The sequence below is a fragment of the Centruroides sculpturatus genome, unplaced genomic scaffold (genome assembly GCF_000671375.1).
Source record: "Centruroides sculpturatus isolate CEXI.00-Female unplaced genomic scaffold, Cexi_2.0 scaffold112, whole genome shotgun sequence".
NCBI lineage: Eukaryota > Metazoa > Arthropoda > Arachnida > Scorpiones > Buthidae > Centruroides > Centruroides sculpturatus.
This window is the reverse complement of record NW_019384367.1, coordinates 1,016,765-1,038,290: the sequence shown is the minus strand read 5'-3', so window position 1 is coordinate 1,038,290 and position 21,526 is coordinate 1,016,765. Positions and strand designations below refer to the sequence as shown.

At 33.3% G+C, this 21,526-nt stretch overlaps 1 protein-coding gene and 1 pseudogene across 1 annotated transcript; both read left to right on the top strand.

The window, feature by feature from the left end:
* The first annotated feature begins 8,255 nt into the window (after positions 1–8,255).
* Positions 8,256–20,819, top strand: LOC111613007 (uncharacterized protein K02A2.6-like). The gene is made up of 2 exons (XM_023354305.1): positions 8,256–8,743; positions 19,388–20,819. Exons 1-2 carry the CDS (start codon positions 8,268–8,270, stop codon positions 20,031–20,033), a joined length of 1,122 nt encoding a protein of 373 aa, XP_023210073.1. The 5' UTR covers positions 8,256–8,267; the 3' UTR covers positions 20,034–20,819.
* On the top strand, positions 16,610–19,374 carry LOC111612997 (annotated as a pseudogene).
* Positions 20,820–21,526: the final 707 nt, after the last annotated feature.

Sequence of the window (21,526 nt, the reverse complement as noted above, 5' to 3'; positions counted from 1 at the left end):
ATTTTATTTAACTTATTCTAATTTATTGTATTAATTTCGTTATGCTTGTTTACTTAATTCGATTTCAATATACAGCACATGTTCTAATATAAGTTTAAAATTCAAAAAGCTATTGATTCGAACGTTTTTATCCTGATGATTAGATGGTCTTCTTCCATACAAGTAGAAAAAAGTTACGTTAAAATTGTAAGTAACTCATATTATTTATTGATTAAGACTGATTAAACATTTCATACTTTAAATTTTTATTGAATAATTATTACAAGTTTTCAGTTTATAATATTCCCTGACGTATTAAAATTTTTGTTAATTTATCCCATTCTTAATTTGCAGTGTAAAAACCACCGATCCTCACTTTTTGGCTAGTCGCATGGAATTTTCAGAGTTTCGTCACGATCACACACTTAAATGAGGAGTTTTTCATAAAAAGTCCTCTTTTTATGACAAACAAACAACTCAGTTTCAAGCAGCTCAGTAAAATCCCCAGCTGTCATATCTCATCGAAGTAAAAAAATCAATTTATTTAAATGTATCAATGAAACTTAAATTACTCTAAGTATTTTTATAATGCAGACATATTACTATGAGAAAATGTACAAACTAGTATAACAAGAGAAAAAATATTTAAATGTATCAATGAATTTTGTTTGTCCTTCACATTACAATTTGTTAAAAATTGTAATAAAAAGTTCATCGTGAATTGATTATGGTTTAAAAATGCTTAACTATAAGTATTTTCATCACTTATATATAGATAAATATCAGTGGCATGCCGTCATTGGAAGCTATGGAAGCACCGCTTCCCTTGTATTTCCTAAAATATAAGCACATATTGCGCGATTATTTTCATATTTGAACGTATTTTGAATTACTTAAAATTAATATTTTTTTTATAACCGCATTATGTATTTTATTACAGATTTATATATGAAATCTGTAATAAAATACATAATGCGGTATAATAATAATAAAATATCTGTGCAAAACAACAATAAGATCACTATTGTATATTCAAATCTAAATTTGTATATGCATATTCCCAATGGAAGTGCTGTATTGTCAGCTTCCAGGGAGAAAATATTTGAATGGTGTAAAGCAGCCAATTTACGGGCATTGGCGCATACGCTTTACAGAGTACCAACCTCTGGCTATCCCTTAGCCACTGGTAGGGAGCTATTTGACTAAGTGAATTGTTTTAAAATTTAAAAAGTAAAGAATATTCAATGTTATTTTTATATATGTTTCTTTTCAAAGTTATATTTAATTAAAATTTTCTTTTAATTATAATTATATTGACAGATTTTCAGACATAAAATCTGTAGAATTTTTATTACTTTTAGATGTTAATAATTTTAAATATTATGAAAAACAATTTTTTCAAGTGAGTTTTAATTCTTTAAATTAAATCAAAAAATTTTCCATAAAATTTACTTATGTAAATTACATAGTGAATTGTAATATTTATATTTGTGTCTAGACTATATTGACAAGTAACTCTTAGACATTAAAAGTATTATAATTATTGATGATTTGAACAAAGACGTACTAAAATAGTTATATGATTTAATATCATTCAGTTTTATGGTACCATCTACCAGTATGTCTATTGAGTGCAGTTTTTCAACCACTGAAACACGTGATCGGAGGAAAAATTGTTGTTGCTAGTGTTGCTTTCAAATATGTTGATGGAGTCGACAACCAGTGACTTTTATGGTTAAGTAATTAACAACATTGCGGAAAAAATTGCTGAATAGAGTTAGTTTATAAAAAAAAATTAAAAAATAAGTTTTCCTATCATTGTTTGTATTATATCAATTTGTATTTATCATCATCATCATCATCATCATCATCATCATCAGCTTATTCTACCATTTCAAGTTATGGTGTAGCCTCCCTTACATAATCGACCTCCATTTGTGCCCATGTTTGCCTATCATTTGTCACTCTCCACCATGTATTGCCTGCTTGTCTCCTTATGTCATAGTCCTATCTTAAGTATGGACGTCTCTTGGGTCTTTTGAGTCCCTGTGGATACCACATTGTGATTCTCGTGGACCATCTCTTGTCAGTCCTCCTTGCCAGATGTCCTGCCCATTTCCATTTGAGATATTTAATTCTGTGGATTACATCAGTTACCTGGGTTCTTTGCCTAATCCACTCTATTCTTTTGTGATTTCTTTTGGTTATTCCTAGCATGTATTGCTCCATTGACCTTTGGGCAACTTAGAGTTTCACTGTTATTTCTTTCTTTAGTGTCCAAGTTTCACATCTGTAAGTCATGACTGGTAGTGTATGCATTGATTGAATGCTCTTTTCTTAAGGTGGATTGGCATTTTAGACCTGAAGATTTCAGAATTTTGTTCAAATGTAGACTATGCTAGTTTGATCCTCCTGTTGGTGATCTAGTAGTGAGCCAGATTTGGATATTACTTGTTCCAGGTATATATATTCAACTACTGTTTCTAGTGTGATGCTGTTTATTGTTATGTCTTGACTGTGTACTAGATCATTTTACATGATTTTTGTTTTCGCCAAGTTCATTTTAAGGCCAATTTCATTGCTAACTTTGTTTAAATCCCTGATTACTACTTGTAATTCAGAAGGATCTTTAGCTATCAATTTGTATTATGCATGTATTATTTGAATTTTAGAACTAAAATACATAAATTGTTTATTTTTATCATTTCCAGTATTTGTTTAAAATTTTTATGGAAATGTGATGTTCAGGACAGGTCCAAACTGTCACGAAAGACAAAAAATTATTAATTTAGAGAAAAATTTATTAGTTTAGAAAAACGTAGCAAAAAATCATTTGTAGCTGAACACCCATTGTTTATATGAAACTGTAACACTGAAATTATAAATCGTAGAAGGAAGTCATCTTATGATTGGTGGAAGATTGAATTTATCTTTGATTTTGACCTTTTTCATGCTCCAGGTAGGAGTCTCATTACTCTTAGTAACCAGGGACCAGCCACACAGGAAGCGTGATTGAGGGAGAATGACCAGTCAAAATGGACAAAAGAAGGAACAGAGATTGATATAATCCCTGACAATCAAGGACACACCTCGCAATCAGTTAATGTTTCAAATAACCAAAATTCCATGTGTCAACACGCAAAAAAAGCAGTTTCTTATCTATTGTGCCAACCTGTAACCCGTGCCACTTCAGACTTAGAGCGTGTCCCTGACGCCAACAGACGAACTCTTCCTGTGTCTTACAGACTCATCAATGCCACTGCTTCGGGCCCACCTTCGATCGACGATCAAAGAACCACATTGATGCCCAGGATGTCCGAACAGCTGATTGTCCTAAAGCAAACTATTTTGTACATAGTGTATGTTTATTTTATGTGAAAATAAATGGTTTTTGTCAGGTACTTGTCATCTTTGTCTCCTCTGCCACCGCACATGTACGAATGGACCCTAGACCACCACTGATGCACAAGTAATTGATTGCCCCTGGAAGTCTGCTTCTTACAGAAACACAGCTTCCCTATCATTAAATGTCATGGCATGCCACTGATAAATACAGTAGAGCGTCGATTTTCCGAAAGTCAATCATCCGAAAGAATTTCAGTCGGCAAATTTAAATTTTCGCCAGTGCTGTGGCGCTTCAATCTTTCGCTATGTCTTGGGCTACTCAAATATTTTACGTTTTTGATACTAAATTAACATCTGAAGTATAATTTTTTTATTATTTTTATATTTTTCAATATATTTATTTTGTTTGTACAAAATAAAAAAATAATTTTTAACGATACAATAGTNTATTTATTTTGTTCGTACAAAATAAAAAAATTATTTTTAACGATACAATAGTCTTTGTTAGGCTTAATATCGACGAAAATTTAACGCGAAGCGACACGCAACGGAAAAAAATTTCGACATCGGATACGTTAAACTATTTTTTCGTACGTAAATCAGTTATCCGAAATATCAGTTATCCGGACAACCCCAGTCCCCAATTGATTCGGAAAATCGACGCTCTACTGTATATATATATATGTTTGTTTTTTTTTTTTTTTGTTTCAACTTATAAGTCATTTTTTTTATAGATGTTTAATTGATGATTTTGTGTAATATTATATAACTGTGAAGTAATATGTGCAATGAAAATAATTTTGTAGAAAGCAACAGTTTTATTATTTCTTATTATTCTTTTGAAACTTAGTAACAGATTTCAACATAATTTTGTATACAGTAAGTTTAAACAAATTAATTAATCCTAGTTTAGAAGTTAAAAGTAATTTTGGTATAAATAAAGTAAATGTTCTGATAGTCACTGTGATTATATAATGTAATAATGTAGTGAAATAAAGTTAAGTGATATAAAAAACATAACTATGCATATCACTACAGCAGATCTGATTATGAGAAACATATTTTTATTTTTATCTATGTAAAAATTACTGTTAATCTCTAAATTTAAACCTGATTTGCTTGCTTAATTTTATTATTTTAGGAAGTTTCATTTTGATTTTTAACAATCATATTAATGTAGATGTAATGTACTGTATGTTGGGTATAAAATTAAACCCAACATACAGTAATAATTGTGAGATAGGCTACTGCTGAATTTTTATTTGAGCTATAATATTATAGGAAGAATAAAAATATGGCAGTACCATATCATTGTTACCATAATTATTAATATTAGTACTTACAACAAAATGGTAATTTTAGAATTGTTAAAATTATAAGAAGTCTGTATCAATTTTTACAATTCTAAAATTGACCATTTTAAAAAAATAGTGAATAATTATTCAAAATTAATTGTTTAATTGGAATATATGTGAATGAAATTATTTATAAATAAGAATTTCTTGAAACATTTTACAAGATTAAAGAATGGCTTCTGAGGATCTATTATTTTTTTAGGAGTTTCAGAGTACATTTACATCTTTCCTACAATTTCAAAAAAAGTTATGCTGGAAATTTGACTAATTTGTACTGGAAGGCCAGTGTAAAATGGCCAAAAACATTTGTAATGTATGGTATTAAACCAAATTTTTTGATGGAATCATAGATAAGATATGATTGTACTCAGAGCTTTTTAGAAACATCACCAAACGATTAACTAAATAATTATTAATTTTGTTAAGAGATGGTGCCTAATCTATCTCTAGTAGCAAATTACTTGGTATTAATTATTAACATTTAGCGGAATTATAGCCCGATTATTTAGGGGATTGTTTGGTGATGTTTTTATATACATGTCGGGTTTTGCAATGTTTGATATCTGAATTTTTTGTTTCATATGCATATACAGTATATAAATTTTAGGAGTTTGTCTTATTATAAACATTTTTTGAGATTTGTGATTTAACTTTAGATTTGAGAATTGAAGATGAGGAACAAGTTCTGTTTGTAAGGAAATTATAGTTCAAAATAAAAGATGGAACTAGATTTAGACAGATTAAAAATGTTGTGATTTTGTCCATACATTCATAAATGTTGAATGTTGCTCATTTACCTATAGATGATCATATGCATTCATTTGCATAGTAATCTAACTTTGCATGGCGATTTTATACATATCTTTTTGTATTCAAATATACTAGATTTAGCAGATTCATGTTAAAAATATCTATTAATTAAGTAGTAATAATATTTCTGTAGTTATTATTAGAATTTGTATATACAGTATTTCATATGTCACTTTTTGAATGTTTTTAATTGAAGTATATAGAAAACTTAAAAATAGTAAACCCCCACTAACTTGGACAAACTTTTTGAAAAATTGCACAGTAATTTAAAATTTCTTTACAATAGAAAAATTATAATTAACAAGTGTTTCAATATCTAGAAGTCTTTGCAATACTGTGCATTATATTACTGTAGTAGGTAAGTTACTAAAGACTGTACTCTCATCAAATTTTTTGAGCTTATTATCTGTTATAATAAATTCAGTAGTATTACCTACTAAATCTCATTAAAACTTAAACATTCAGGTGTTCTGTAATATCAACAAAGAATGCCAAGTCTGACAACCATTTCTCATCATTCAATGCTTCAGTGGGAATTCCTTTAATATCCATGAATAGTTTAATTTCATATTTAAGATTATAAAATATTTTTAATACGGTTGCTCTCGAGAGCTAACAGACTGGGCAATAATGTTGAACATCTGTATATTCACATTCAAGATCAATTAGCAATTCTTGAAATTCTCGATGACTAAGCGCTGATTTTTTAATTGTGTTTATGTTGTTGGATACGATAGACATTACATTTTCTAATTGCATAGCTTTTGCACATAGATTTTTTTGATGGATGATGCATTGAGATATGAATAATTTAGAAAAATTCTTTCTCCCATTTTTTGTTTAAATAAGAAAATGACTCCCTTATTTTTTCCTGCATTGCTGTCACACCATCTGTTGTTAACCCAGATAATTTTTTTAGTAATAGATTAAACTTTTGCATTGAAATTTCTACTTGTTTGAAAATGTCTGCACTGGTAGTCGTATTTTTTATTGTATTTATCAACAAGAGTTCTTCGCAGACATTCATATTTGAATCAACTCCTCAAATAAATATTGACATTTGAGCTAAATCAGTAATATCAGTGCTCTCATCTAAAGCTAATGAATAATATTCAAGCTGCAATATTCAAAATTTCAATGTATTCTCCACATTCATTGATAAATCATCAATATGTCTCGTTATAGTTCACCACAATAAAGAAATTGAATTGATAATTGTCTTCTTTTCTGGTATGAGTAATCTAACAACTTCAGATATACATTTTTTAATAAATTCTCTGTAATATATGTTGATGATTTAGATAAACATTAAATGTAATGTTTGTTGACGATTTAAACAAACGAAATGTAATCGAATAGGTGTTGAGGTGGCAGGATGGAAAGGGAGCGAGAGTAGCTCGAAGGAACCAGCTGGATGTAGAAGTGTTTAGTTGTATTAATAAAGAGTTATTTGTACCATATTATCTGGTCAGTTGATTTGTTTATAATACATTCTCCATCTGAATACGGTTTTAAATTTTTTGCTATTTGTAAAGCAACAATATAACTAGCTTTAGTATTATTTTTATTTTCTTTGTTAATACTCACAAAGATATTTTGTTGACATTTCAAAGAATTTTTTAAGTTCTCAATTTCTTTACTCATTCGATACCTTGATATCTGTCATAACTTGCATGTTTCATTTGGTAGTGTCTTTTTATATTAAATTTTTTTTTCAGCGATAGTTTTATTGCAAATTAAACATAAAGGTTTTTCATTATGTTCTGTAAAAAATATTGCGATGTCCATTTATCTTGAAAAGATCTGTTTTCGGAATCAACTTTTCTTTATATACTGTTGTTTGATGCCATTTNTGTTGCCTAAAGACAAAGGAAGACCAATCGGTATTTGTTATTTTACGTCACTTCTTGTGTTTGTTCAGTGAAGTGTTCGTTATCCGAACATATGTTCGTTGTCCGATCATAAAAATCTTTCGCGAAAGTGTTCGTTATCCGATTTGTTCGTTAACCGATCTGTTTATTAACCGATCTGTTCGTTAACCGATCACCCACTGTATTAAGTAAAGGTAATTTACTCATATAAAAATACATATGAATAAAAATATAGGTACAGAAAAAGTATATACAGTTGACCCCCATAACACTGTTGATTATTCCATTTTATATGAATTCCATGTTGTACGAGTCACTTAGATTTTACAAATATGTGAGCCATTCACAGCCCAGCACACACATTTGTAAAATCTAAGTGACTCATACAACATGGAATTAATATAAAACGGAATAATCAACAGCGTTATAGGGGGGTCGACTGTACTTATAATAAATCTGATCAAAAACAATTTTAATTGAAAGAAATTTCAGGGACTTGCTGATAATCTGATACAAGTGAAAATGGCAATGGTAATAGGTTCAGTACTACATACATTTTGCTGAAATTACAAGTTGATTGGCTTTCAACCTGATATCTACTTTCCTTTCTCCATTGATGAACATAACATCCTATTGTATTTGAATTTCATGGTCCACATTATACCCACTTGTCTCTGAGCAAAACTTCTTATTTGTGCAAAAGACTCGAAAAGAGTCAGAACTACAGTAGACCCCCCTATAACGCTTAGATACATTCCACGCTAATTGAATTTTACGTTGTATGAATGATTAAATACATGAGCCAATCGCAGCCCGATAGGTGGGAACTTTACGGACTAAGGCTGTTCGAAAGGTTTTCTTCTATAAAATTAACCGATTCTAGACTAATTCNCTACATTATAATCACATGGGAATCAGTAAAACATTATGGAGAGCAAAAGAACATGTCTTTTGGCCGTTCATGGAAAAAGAAATAATTGATGTTGTCAGGAACTGTCCAGCATGTCTAAAGTATCAAAATTCAAATCCGAAAGAAACGCTTATTACCAGAGAACTGTCCACAAGACCGTGGGAAATTGTCACAACTGATATCTGTCATTTATTTGGTAAAGACTATCTACTAGTAATAGATACATTTTCACAATTTCCAGAAGTTTATTGTATGAATCAGAACACCACTCATTCCAGAATAGTTGAAGCTATGAAATCGATATTTTCCAGACATGGCAAGCCAGAAATTATATACTCAGGTAATGATACCCAGTTTGTAAACAAACATTTTCAACAATTTCTAAAACACTGGAAAATAACACATAAGACAAGCTCTCCACAAAATCCTCAGTCTAATGGTTTTATTGAACGGCATGTGCAGACTATCAAAAAATTACTTAAGAAAGCAGTCTATGACTCAAAGGACATTTATCTGACCTTGTTGGAATATAGAAATACACCTTTAGGTCGAGGTATTCCATCCCCAGCACATCTTCTGTATGGTCATAGGTTGCGAGGGCAAGTGCCCACAAGGAATAATCTCTTGAAACCCAGAATAGTTGTAGACAAATTTAGAAAAAACCATTTGCAAAGACAACAAGTACAGAAACACTATTTCGATAGAAATGCTAGAGACCTAACAGCATTAAATCCACATGACCAAGTGATGATCCAAATTGATAAAAGAAACTGGGAGCCTGGTGAAATAATAAAAATAGACAGATATCGACCAAGATCTTATATTGTGCGCATAGACAAAGATGGTAAATACTTCATTCGTAACTGAAGATTTTTAAGGAAGTTCGATGTGAATAGATTTAGAAACATACAGAATCATTCAGGCGAATTGTTGGATCAACCAAGTGAGGATGAACAGGCCAGTGAACAAGGAGAAAACATGGATAGTGGTAGAGAGGAAAAGGACACAGAGAATGAGCAGTTGGAAAATCAGGAGGTGAACAGCAATGAGGCTACGGACTTGACAACTCAATCAGGCCAGGTGATCCATAGGCCATTGCGTTTCAAAGACTTTGTGTAAGAAAGGGAGATGTAATGTGTATTGTATTGGAAATGTTAAAATGTAAAATATTAGTGAGACCGCCAGGTGGCGATCGTTGCTGATGCATCACGTGAACGTGTGGTGCACCCCTTGCACACCCGCTTACGGTGAGCCTAATACATGTCACACAATTTTTTTCTTGCTTGAACAGCATTTTTATTTTTTTGGCAATAGAAAAGCAAAATATGCCAAAAACGCTACTTTCATTTTTCCATATTTGATGAGACACCAAAAAAAAAGAAATTACACATGTAATAAAGCCGACTTACAGGGGCAAACAGTTAATTGCATGTCAGGAAAAGCCTAAGGACTGATTATATGTTGGTGGTGATACTGGTGGTGAAGCAAAGATAACACGTGTCCTTGCGACAAAACCGTTTATTATAGTTTATTATAGTAAAGTATGGCTTACACAAATGTTGACAGGTGGTTGATGTCAAAAGGCAGTTCAACAGTGCCAGACTGTCCAAAATAACAGAGTTCACTTATCCGCTCACTGTCTCTATGTTTCATGATGTCTGGTGATGGATATAGTTGGTTCAAAACAGCCCTGGGGCAGAGATGATGATGATGATGACAATGATATAGTCTGTTTGATGATGGCTCGTTGAAGTTGGTTATTGACATCAAAGTTCCATTACAAGATGCAAATGACACAGAATAGGTGTAATTACATTAGGTGAAAATCAGCCATTCAACGTTGAGTTTCAGGGTTTTTATAGGAATTTTCCCTCGAATCTCGCCTTTTGATTGGTCCTGTATACTCTTCCTCACTACTCAATTGGTCTCTCTTTTGTTTCTAGGTGAAAACCGAGAGTTGATCGGGTCATGAGAAAGGTTCGTTTCGTGGTGTCTGTCCAATATTTTTTTGTTGACTCTGACTGAAGTTTGTTGATAAAACTGTAAGCCATATGATCATAATTTAGCTTCGTTGTTTTTATTTTCAGTCAATTTTTGGAATTTAATGATCGTATGCAATGTTTTTCTGTCCATTATATCTGTCCCCTTTTTCAACTTTTTAACTTCAATCAATTGTTTAGGAGTGCTCGTGCCAGAGTTTCATCTTCCCCGGCCAACGTTCCTCCTGATCCATTACGTCATTTGTCTTCCTGTCACATTTGTTTTGACAACTACAGGTTTATTTTTCTCGTCTCCCTTACATAACTAATATGACCTTTGGTCAGACTTGACAAATAGCATTTTTGCTTTTAACATGTAAAATTAAATTTTAGTTTTGACTCGTTCTGGAACCTCACACACAGAATCAAACAAAATTTTTTACAAATAAGCCTTGAATTGTTAGCTGTCAAAATATATAATGATGTGGGGGCCGAGGGGGGGAGAAATTAAAAAAACTTTCGAGGAACGATAATAGGCGATATGTATTGTCGTCGTCTCCCTTGCCGTTTGGATTGCCGAGCGGTAACATTCTATGACATGTGGAAGCAGTTGAGTCAGAGATAGATGCTTCGTTTACAAACAACACAACCGTTTATTAAACACGAAAGAAGCTTACAAGATGTCTGCGATCTTGGAAGTTCTGCGGCNACTTTTCTTTTCATACTGTTGTTTGATGCCATTTTGCTATAAAAACTGAATAAATATTTATAAATATTGTTATTAAAATTATTAAAGAAATTTTTGTTATTACGTTTAAATAAATTAATTTCAATTTCAAATAAATAGTTCTTTTTAAAACCCAGTGACAATTCACTCAGTTACCACAAATTACAACATTAGATATTCGGCTTTGATCTTACACATAGACAGAATAAGAATATACTGCACAACAAAAATAGTTGTTATGAGTGGGGACATTTGAAGGGAAAGATGCTTTAATGGATGTTAGTTTTAACATTAGTATTAAATTATGAACATACATGTTTTTATGTGTGTTTAATATTCAATTTAAACTAGACGAATTACATCAAAAAATATTTATTCATAATTTCTTCTAAACATCTTGCAGGCCTGATAGAAACTTTTCACAGGCCGGGGGTTGCCCACCATTGGTTTACAATATGAATTGTGATTAGTTCTGATATAATTTTGCAAAGAAAAGTTATTCGAAACTTTATTTTTATTGTGATTTATTCTGCATATAATTCAAAATACATTGCAGTTTGAAAGAAATGAAATTTCTTATTTATAGAAAAATACTGCAACATTCTATTCTTTTTCTAATTCAAAAGTTATCAATCAATATATTTTAAATATAAAATATAGTGGTATGTAGCCCACTTAACACAATTTAACGTATACAGTATATTGTGGTTAGTCTTTATTTTAGCACAACATTTTACATCCTCGACCTTCACTGACCTGGTTCACATTCCAATTGTGGTGGTACACAAATATATTTTTTTGTTATATTTTTATATATATGTATATATATGATTTTCTATCTTTCCTTCTTTCTTTGTTCTGTGTTCCTTTGTCTATACTTTTTGGAACTTTCGTCCAAGTGTGGGTGGTCGGTGACCTAATTAGGAGACAAAGGATTAGAAATAGCCCAGAGGGCAAGTGAGAGACTAAGTGAGTACTTTTGGCTTTGGACCTAGAAGAGGGAAGACCGTCGGAGAGAGGTCTCCAGGTCGGTGTTGCTTCGACTGAAAGAGTCACGAAGAGCACGTAAGAAAGAAGTAGCGTTGATAAGGACATTGGTAAGCCAAAGATAAAAGACATTTTTATCCATTCTTGCATGCGATCTGTCCCCAAAAGGAAAAATCCCAAGACGAAGTCATCCAGCAGCCGCTACCTCAATCACCAACTCGGGTACCCGTTCCTTCCTAAAAATATATATCTGTTTCTCTCTTCTAATCTAACTTTCTTTTTCTTTTTCCTTTTCTTTTTAGATATAAGTAGGTTTAAGTTAGAAATTAAGTATCTCTTTGTATCGCGAAAGTTCTTGCTCGACTGTGAATCGAAATAGGTGTTGTTTGTTCTTTTGTTTGAAGTAAGGAGTCAGGAGGTCGGAATCAACAAGAACCTTTCCTGTATATGTTCACAAGAAAAAATAAAGCACGTCTTATTTGTTTTATATACCCGTCTCTCTGTGAAAAATCAACCCTCACCACGTGCTTATTACAACACAATGCTGCCTAGCCCGCTGGGTTGACTATGTTGCCAGTCAGATAAAAGCACTTCTTTTCTTTTACATAGCCCAATTACATAACAGGTTAAATAGTGATGTTTACTTACAGGAGTCAAAGTTAATGTAAATATATCATAAAGTAAGCACAACATATAATTTGGTAATTAATACATGATGTAGTTGATATAGGATAAAGGAGCTTTGTGTTCTTTTCGTGATTTGCTACTCTCATCATACTCTGTTTCGCTTGTCTATACTGCTTTTGGAGGGTTGTCTTGCATCCGTGCAGGATCACTGTGGTTTTCTGACCATGTCTCAGTAGACACTTCGTTTTCTAGTGTTGGCCCTGATTCTGAGCTAACCCCAGATCTCTCTTGGGTTGTTTCTGGTGGTGTATGTTTGTTTGGAATAAATCTTTTAACCATGGAGACATTCCTGGTAAAAGTAATCTTTGTTGGTGATTTTACAGTGACCATATTTCCCGCTTTTCTAGTTATTTGATATTTTGCTAAATCAAACTCGCAACTCAATTTATTTTTTTTTCTCTGCCACAGGAGAACAGTATCACCTGGTTTCAAATCGCATTTCTTTACCCTATACTGTTTATCATAGTACTCCTTTCCTCTTATCTTTCTCTATGTAACTCTCTCTCTTAGGTCTTCATTGCCTCCAATATCATCGCTAAACTTGGGTAGTTTTGTTCTAAAAGAATAGATGAACAAGGAACATGGGTATATTCTACCCCCACTCCTCTAGTCCTAGCTATTAAATGCTCATCTAGACAATATAGATCACCTTCATATTCTTCCACAATTAGTAAATTGAATAATACAGGCTTGATACAATTACCAAATGCATGTGTAGGATACTTACCAGGAATTATCCTCACCTCACATTTCCATATGCGCTCCACCATTCAAACCAAAATTGCTCCGTGATTTGTAATACCTCCTATTCAAGAGATTCTAAATACAACAAAATTACAACGCTTACAAAATCGATTAATAGAACCAAGGAAACAAGACATGTCAATCAACTCTGATGCTGATATTAAAATGGCTGATAGGTCAAACAAACAAGTCAAGTATGACTTAGATCAGTTACTTCAAGGAACACAAGGTACCTCCTTAACCTAAACATCTCGATCATTCTTGGATGCTTTGGTTTTGTCATCATCATCATATGCGTCTTTTTTACGCACTTCGCTACTACCTATGGAAACGAAGAACTTTTACATCCACTCCTCCAAATCAGTGATCTAAAGTTGTTCTACAAGAGATCCAACCAACTCCAACTCCAAACGATGATAAAGCCATCAAAATTACTCAAGCTGCAAGTCCATCCATGAGCTCTATACTACCTAAAGAAATGACTGTTCGAACTTATTGTCTCTGAAGGACATCTATTAATTATGAATTTATGAACTTATCATATGAAATAGATGGCTTGTTTATATCTTCACATTATGGTTGAACAATAATTCTGTTGGACTTATCCCCATTGTAGAATGTTGTGCTGAACAATACATTAATAAATAATCATAAATTCTTCCTTCCAGTTACGGTTTTCTGCATGCATGATTTTTAATCTTTTCAGTAAACTACAGTTTTGTCTTTCCACTTCCCTGTTTGCTTGAGGCTACGATGGAGCTGAATGCCTATTTGTTATACTTTGTTGCCATGCCCATCTCTAATTCCACACTAACAAACTGTGGACCATCATCTGCAATGATTATGCAAGAAAAATCGTGTCTAGCAAATATTTTGGTAAGGTGTTTCAAGATTGTATCTGCTTTTGTGCTGTAGATAATTTCCGTGTCATAGACTCTGCTATAATAATAATCAGTGATTGCCAGCAAATATTCTTTTGTTGAAGGGGATCTAATAGATCTACAGCGAGTGTATCCCATGGCATTATATTTCTGTACAAAGGTGTCAGGTTTATGGATTTTTGGACCAGCTGATAGCAGGAATATGATTTAACACGCTTATCCACATCTTTATCAATTTCTTCCCACCAAACTTTACTCCTGAGTGCTTCATGGCTATAATTCCTGGGTGGCCCTTGTGCGCAATGTCTAATACCCTAGTCTGTAATGCTAGTGAACAACATTTTTCCAGAGACAAAGTTTTTTGTACTATTTCATTAGATTAAGGATTGAAGTAATTTTTTAACAATCCCATTATTTCTTCATATTTTAAATCATTCACTAATTTTGGGGCAGCTAATAACCTAATTAGTCAGTAAGTCTATGATTCAACTACTGTTAAAAGAATCATGTTTGTTTCTTTGTTTGTTATTGATATTATTTGTTAGTAGATAGAACTCCAAGTGTTCTTCATATGTCTTTCCAGTATATTAGGGTTGAATATTTCAATACACCCAAAAATTTATGTATAACCTGAAATCTTACAGAAATACAGAATTTACAGGAAAAAAAGTCAGATTTGATCCTTGTCACCAATATTATGTCTTAACTGCTAAGAAAAGAACAAGTTCATGATTCTTTACAATTGTCTTTATTGCACTTCTTTTACAATGACCAGACAAAGAACAAGGGTTTCTTCATTAGCTGTTTATTATATTCCCATATTCTGAGGCAATAGTGTTGCCAATACATTACATTGATATTTTAAAAATGTCATCCTCATTTTTAAATAGAATGGTATTCAATATGGAAGATAGTGTGAGATATGAAAGGGATTTTGCTAGCTTACTAAGGCAAACACCCAGAAAAAAAAAGAAACATGTGCATTAGATGTTAAAAACACAATTTATTGATATTTTATGTGGTATAATCATGTACAGGATGGGCAATGAATGCAAACTCTAGGACAGATGATTCAGCAACAACCCAAACACAGTCATTTGCTGGATAATTACAAAATATTGCAATGCATAGAAACAACTCAAGATTACTTATTACCCAAAATCTCCTTATAACTAATCCTTAAAACTAATTTACACTAAAGGAAATTGGAAGAAAGGGGGTAAGAAGTATCAAAGATGGTGGACAGAATGGAATAAAATCCCAGGTTGAATAAATGTCTTTCTGATGTTGTGAGGGACCATGTGAAAACTTCCTTGGGCACAATTCACACTTCCGCTTACCTTTTCTTAGTCCAAGACAATTTCTATAGATTTTTAGTCCAATTTGTCCATCCAAGCCCAAAACTCGTCAAGTTCAGATGCCGACTTCAACACTGTAATATTGGTCCAAAATGTTTGGAGTCTCTCTTCCTCCATATTGGCTCCACCCATCTCTCGGGTACTCAACAACTCTTCCCAATCTCCTGTTTGTCCTCTCACTACAAGGACCAACTAAACAGTCTCTTTTTCTCCCCACATGTGCTTTCAGGAAACCTCGCATTCATTGTTTGACAATTCTAGGAAGTTACTCTCACTTCCAAAGAGGAAGAATAATTAAGATTAGAAGGTTTAGAACAGTGGTTCTCAACCTTCCTAATACAGCGACCCTTTAATACAGTTTGTCATGTTGTGGTGACCCCCAACCATAAAATTATTTTTGTTGCTGTAATTTTGTTAATGTTATGAATCTTAATGTAAATATGTGATACTAGCAGACCCCGCCACGCGTTGTTGTGGCTCAAAATGTATCTAATATAAATGTATAACACTTCCCCCGTGTGGGGGGGGGAATTTTTCGAAAAATTTCTTCTTAGTGTACATTCTCTTGGCGTATTCTATTAAAACGCAATCAAAAACGCAAAAACCCGCATCTAAAATAGTATAATAGAAGCCAAGTTCTTCAAGGTAAGCCTTAATCCTGTTCATCTCCCCCCAGTGGGGGGAATTTCGACACGTATATTATATAAAAACACGTGCGTATTCGAATGCAGCGTTGTGTGAAAATTTCAAAGGAATTGGTAGGAACAAACGAACATTACATTTTTATTTATATAGATAGATAGAAGATGATCTGCTTTAGTTCATCCTCACAGAAAAGCAAACTTAGGGCGTCATACTCGTAGCACTATCTGTTGGACATAAAAGCCTTAACCCTAGATGATATCCATTGTAGTTTTATTTAATTAATAAAAAATCTGCAGGTTTGATTAGTGGTAAACATTCCGGGGATCATAAAGATGCTACAGTTAAAATTTGATAACGATTGGTTCAGTACTTTTCACGGTTAGTGGTCACAAACGAAAAATACGTTGTCTCTTTATATAGTAAGTATAGATGCAGGATGTATTTTCATTGTCACAAATTGAACATAATTAAAGCATAGTGATTAATCACAAAAACAATATGTAATTATATATTGTGAAATGGAGTAGCATGGGTAACAATCTTAATATAACAACAGTAAACTACATTGCTACATTTTGTGACAGTAGCTAATTGATAAAAAGCACTGAGTTCAGCGTTAATACAGTATTAACGCTGAACTCAGTGCTTTTTATCAAGAAGCTATACAATTTTGGCGTGAGTTTCATTTATTTATCTATTTCTATTGTGACAGTATGCCTAAAAAGCCAATGTCAGTGCAAAGGTTGAAATTGCTTCTTTCTCACCAGATCAGAAATTCTCAGGGCAGTCTTTGCAAGAGCACAACAAAGATCATCTTCCACAACAAGTATACTTCTGTATTAAGACTTGATAACCAACAAGCTGGTAAACCCTGTTTCACAAAGATATGTTGTTGGAAATGGAAGAAGGTGCAACTGTAATGTATATTGTATTAGAAATGTTAAAATGTAAAATATTAGTGAGTCCGCCAGGTGGAGATCGTTGCTGATGCATCACGTGAATGGTACCTGAGTGCTCACTTTGGTTGTAACTTTGAGACAATAAACATAACATGGCACAGTCGACAAACGTTTAGAGAAAGACGAAAGATTCTCCCGTACTGGATTCGACATGTCCATGTTTCAAAATCTTCCTCCTCCAAAACCGATGTTGGTAGAAGGTGACTTAGGAGCGAATTGGAAGAAATTTAAGAAAAGTTACTTACTTTATTCAACGGCGACCAAACTCACGACGAAGAACAATGAAACTCAAGCTGCCATCTTGCTCCATTGTTTGAGAGAAGAAGCACTAGAAATTTTTGAAACATTAGAACTTAATGATGAAGAAGCAAAACAACCGAATGTAATTCTAGAAAAACTCGAGTTGTATTTTATTCCGAAAAGCAACCAAAGTGTTGAGAGTCACAAGTTCAACACTCGTGTGCAATGACTGAGCGAAGTCTTTGACGATTTTTTAGCAGACTTACGTAAGCTATCGATAAATTGTGAGTTTGGGAATTTGCGAGATCGACTATTGAGAGATAGAATTGTGAGTGGTATTCGTGATCAGAAGGTAAAGGAATGTCTACTGCGAGAAACGGAGCTATCATTAACAAAGGCAATCGACATATGCAGAGCCACCGAACAGACAGAGAGTCACATTAAACTCTTCTCGAATCAACCAAAGAATATAGAAGTCAACGTGATAAAAGGAAAATCAAGAGAATGTCTCAATGAATCACGTGATCAGGAAAATAGGTCGCGTGCAGAAACAAAGAACCATCGAACACAGAACAATTGGCGTGGATATCAAAGATCGGAAAATAAGTTCCAAGGAAGACAACGGAATTGCGGGAGATGTGGTTATAGACATAATAAACCGAACTGTTTGGCAATGGGCAAACAGTGTAATAAATGCAAGGAATACAATCATTTTGCAAAAGTGTGTCAAAATAACATGATAAATGTACTGGAAATGGCGCCAGAGAGTACAAACGACTATGTATTGGCGTCACTGGAAAGCAGAGGTAAGAATCTTGAACTAGACTGGTCAGAGACTTTAAGAATTTTAGATTGTCATAAAACTGTTAGTTTTAAGATAGATACTGGTGCACACGTTAATGTAATCCCTGCATATATTTTTGAGACTCTTAATCTAAGAAGACTGCTAAAGAAAACGAATATTACAATTTCAAATTATGGTGGAAATAGGTTAAAGGTGCTAGGAGCGTGTGATTTAACAGTACGAACTAAGGATAAAGTTAAGGAACTTTGAATTTTATAATAGTCAAGACAACTGACCAAGCAGCACCTATTTTAGGACTATTCAAAAACTAAATTTACTACAGAGAAATCGAAATATCTTAGAAATAAAAATGGAAAGTGATTATTTTACTAAATATAGGAATGTATTTGAAGGCATAGGCAGGATCAAAATAAAACCCTGTGAATTTAAATTAAAGGATGACTACAAGGCTGTGGTAGTTCCTACACGTCGAGTACCATTTAACTTAATGAATCCATTAAAGAAAGAATTAACGAGAATGATAAATGATGGAATTATATGCAGCATAGATGAACCGACAGAGTTTGTAAACCCAATTGTCCTAGTTCGCAAATCTGATGGATCCCTGAGAATATGTTTAGATCCACAGAATTTGAATCACTCGATAATGAGAGAACATTTTGAAATACCGACCTTTGAGGAAATCACAAGGGATATGGCAGGTTCCAAATTTTTCTCTATCCTAGATGCAAACAAGGGATTTTGGCAGATTGAACTGGCAGATAGCTCATCAAAATTAACAACCTTTAGTACACCTTTTGGGAGATATAGATTTCTGCGACTACCCTTTGGATTGACTAATGCTCCTGAGATCTTTCGCAAAACGTTTACAGAAATTTTTGCTCATATCGAAGGAGTCAAGATTTACATTGATGATCTTATCATTCATGCAAAGGACTCAGAAGAACATGATAGAATCTTAGAATTGGTTCTGAAGACAGCTGAAGAAAAGGGGATTAGGTTCAATAAGGATAAGTGCAAATTTAAACTAAAGGAAGTCAAATATGTGGGACACATCTTGTCAGAAGATGGTATTAGAATTGATCCAGATAAAGTCGANCAAAAAATTACTTAAGAAAGCAGTCTATGACTCAAAGGACATTTATCTGACCTTGTTGGAATACAGAAATACACCTTTAGGTCGAGGTATTCCATCCCCAGCACAACTTCTTTATGGTCGTAGGTTGCGAGGGCAAGTGCCCACAAGGAATAATCTCTTGAAACCCAGAATAGTTGTAGACAAATTTAGAAAAAACCATTTGCAAAGACAACAAATACAGAAACACTATTTCGACAGAAATGCTAGAGACCTAACAGCATTGAATCCACATGACCGAGTGATGATCCAAATTGATAAAAGAAACTGGGAGCCTGGTGAAATAATAGAAATAGACAGATATCGACCAAGATCTTATATTGTGCGCATAGACAAAGACAGTAAATACTTCATTCGTAACCGAAGATTTTTAAGGAAGTTCGATGTGAATAGATTTAGAAACATACAGAATCATTCAGGCGAATTGTTGGATCAACCAAGTGAGGAAGAACAGGCCAGTGAACAAGGAGAAAACATGGATAGTGGTAGTGAGGAAAAGGACACAGAGAATGAGCAGTTGGAAAATCAGGAGGTGAGCGGCAATGAGGCTACAGACTTGACAACTCGATCAGGCCGGGTGATCCGTAGGCCATCGCGTTTCAAAGACTTTGTGTAAGAAAGGGAGATGTAATATGTATTGTATTAAAATGTTAAAATGTAAAATATTAGTGAGTCCGCCAGGTGGCAATCGTTGCTGATGCATCACGGGAACGGTACCTGAGCGCTCACTTTGGTTGTAACCTCGAGACAATAAACATAACAGTAACTTCATCAGGAATCACTCTGAAAAATTAAAATAACTGCCAACCATTTTGCCAGTTCAAATTTTTTTTGTCACTTCAAATTACTTATTGCAACAGTTTTACTTACTAATGCAGGTGCTGGTAGCCTTATCAGTTTGGAGTCTGGAAAGCAAAAATAACATGTTAAGCTGCCACATAGAAATAGGAATAATTTTTTAATGAATAATACTGAATAACACATCTGATCATAATGCTTAAACAGTATTTTACATGTTCTGTCATGTCAAAATTTTTGTTTACTGAACAAAGATCAAAGTGAAAAAAATGTTGCCCCAAAAAAATCTCCAATCCGGAAATGCTAGGTAACATTACATGAAAACTGCTTTTGGTTCTTAACATTATTTTCCTGCTTTCAAGTCTGAACTTGCCACATGATGTCATGACATGGCTAGGTGCACAGGACTCCCATCTCACAGGAGCTTGACATTCTGCTGTTTTTCCTGAAGTGCGCTTTATGATTCAATTTCGCACTAAATGTCAAAATAAGCAGACTAGTTTTTATTGCCAGTATTATATTTCTATTGCCACTTCAATAAATTATCACCAAGTGGCAGTTTTGGTGCTATTTAGTGCAATCCCTGCCCCTTTAAATCTCTTACCTGCTAATTCTCTTAACTTTGGTCATCTGTATTCAGTTTCCTGGTGGATAAAACCACTGAACATTGATAGTTTGTTGTGGGTTTGCTCTTTACTAACAGGTTGTAGTTTTCCATGTTTTCTTCATGTTTATAATAACTAAATAGGAGCTACTTTCCCATAAAAATCCTCCCAGCAGGCATCCTCCTAAACCAGAGGTCACCAAACTTTTTTCACTGAGGACCAGATAACTGAAAGAATGACAAGTGTGGGCCTCATAACCATTTTGTTCAATATAGTATACTGAATACACAAAAAATAAAGAAAACAAATATATTTATTTACCAATACACAAACACAACCTCTGCAGCAAGCTCGTAATTGCTTGTCTTAGAAACTTCATTGCCAGTACTTACACAAAAAGCACTCTGATATCCAAAGTTGTAAAAAGTCTGTGAATTTATCATTTCACTGATTTTCCTAAAAATTATATTACTGTCAAATGCAAAAATCAGATTGAACCAATTTTGACATTTTTACTTACTTATTTTAATTTTTTCTACATAATAAGTTTATCTACAATCTATGATATTTCCATATAAATAATTATATTTTGGCTCATTTGTGGCACAGTGTGATGATGGGCTGGATAAAACTGACCTTGCAGGCTGTAGTTTGGTGACCCTGCCCTAAGCAGATCACATTGTAACCAACTAACTAAGCAAATCTC

What these genes read in the sequence shown, in the direction of transcription:
- LOC111613007 (XM_023354305.1), top strand. Translation starts at nt 8,268, where the DNA reads ATGGGAATCAGTAAAACATTATGGAGAGCAAAAGAACATGTCTTTTGG.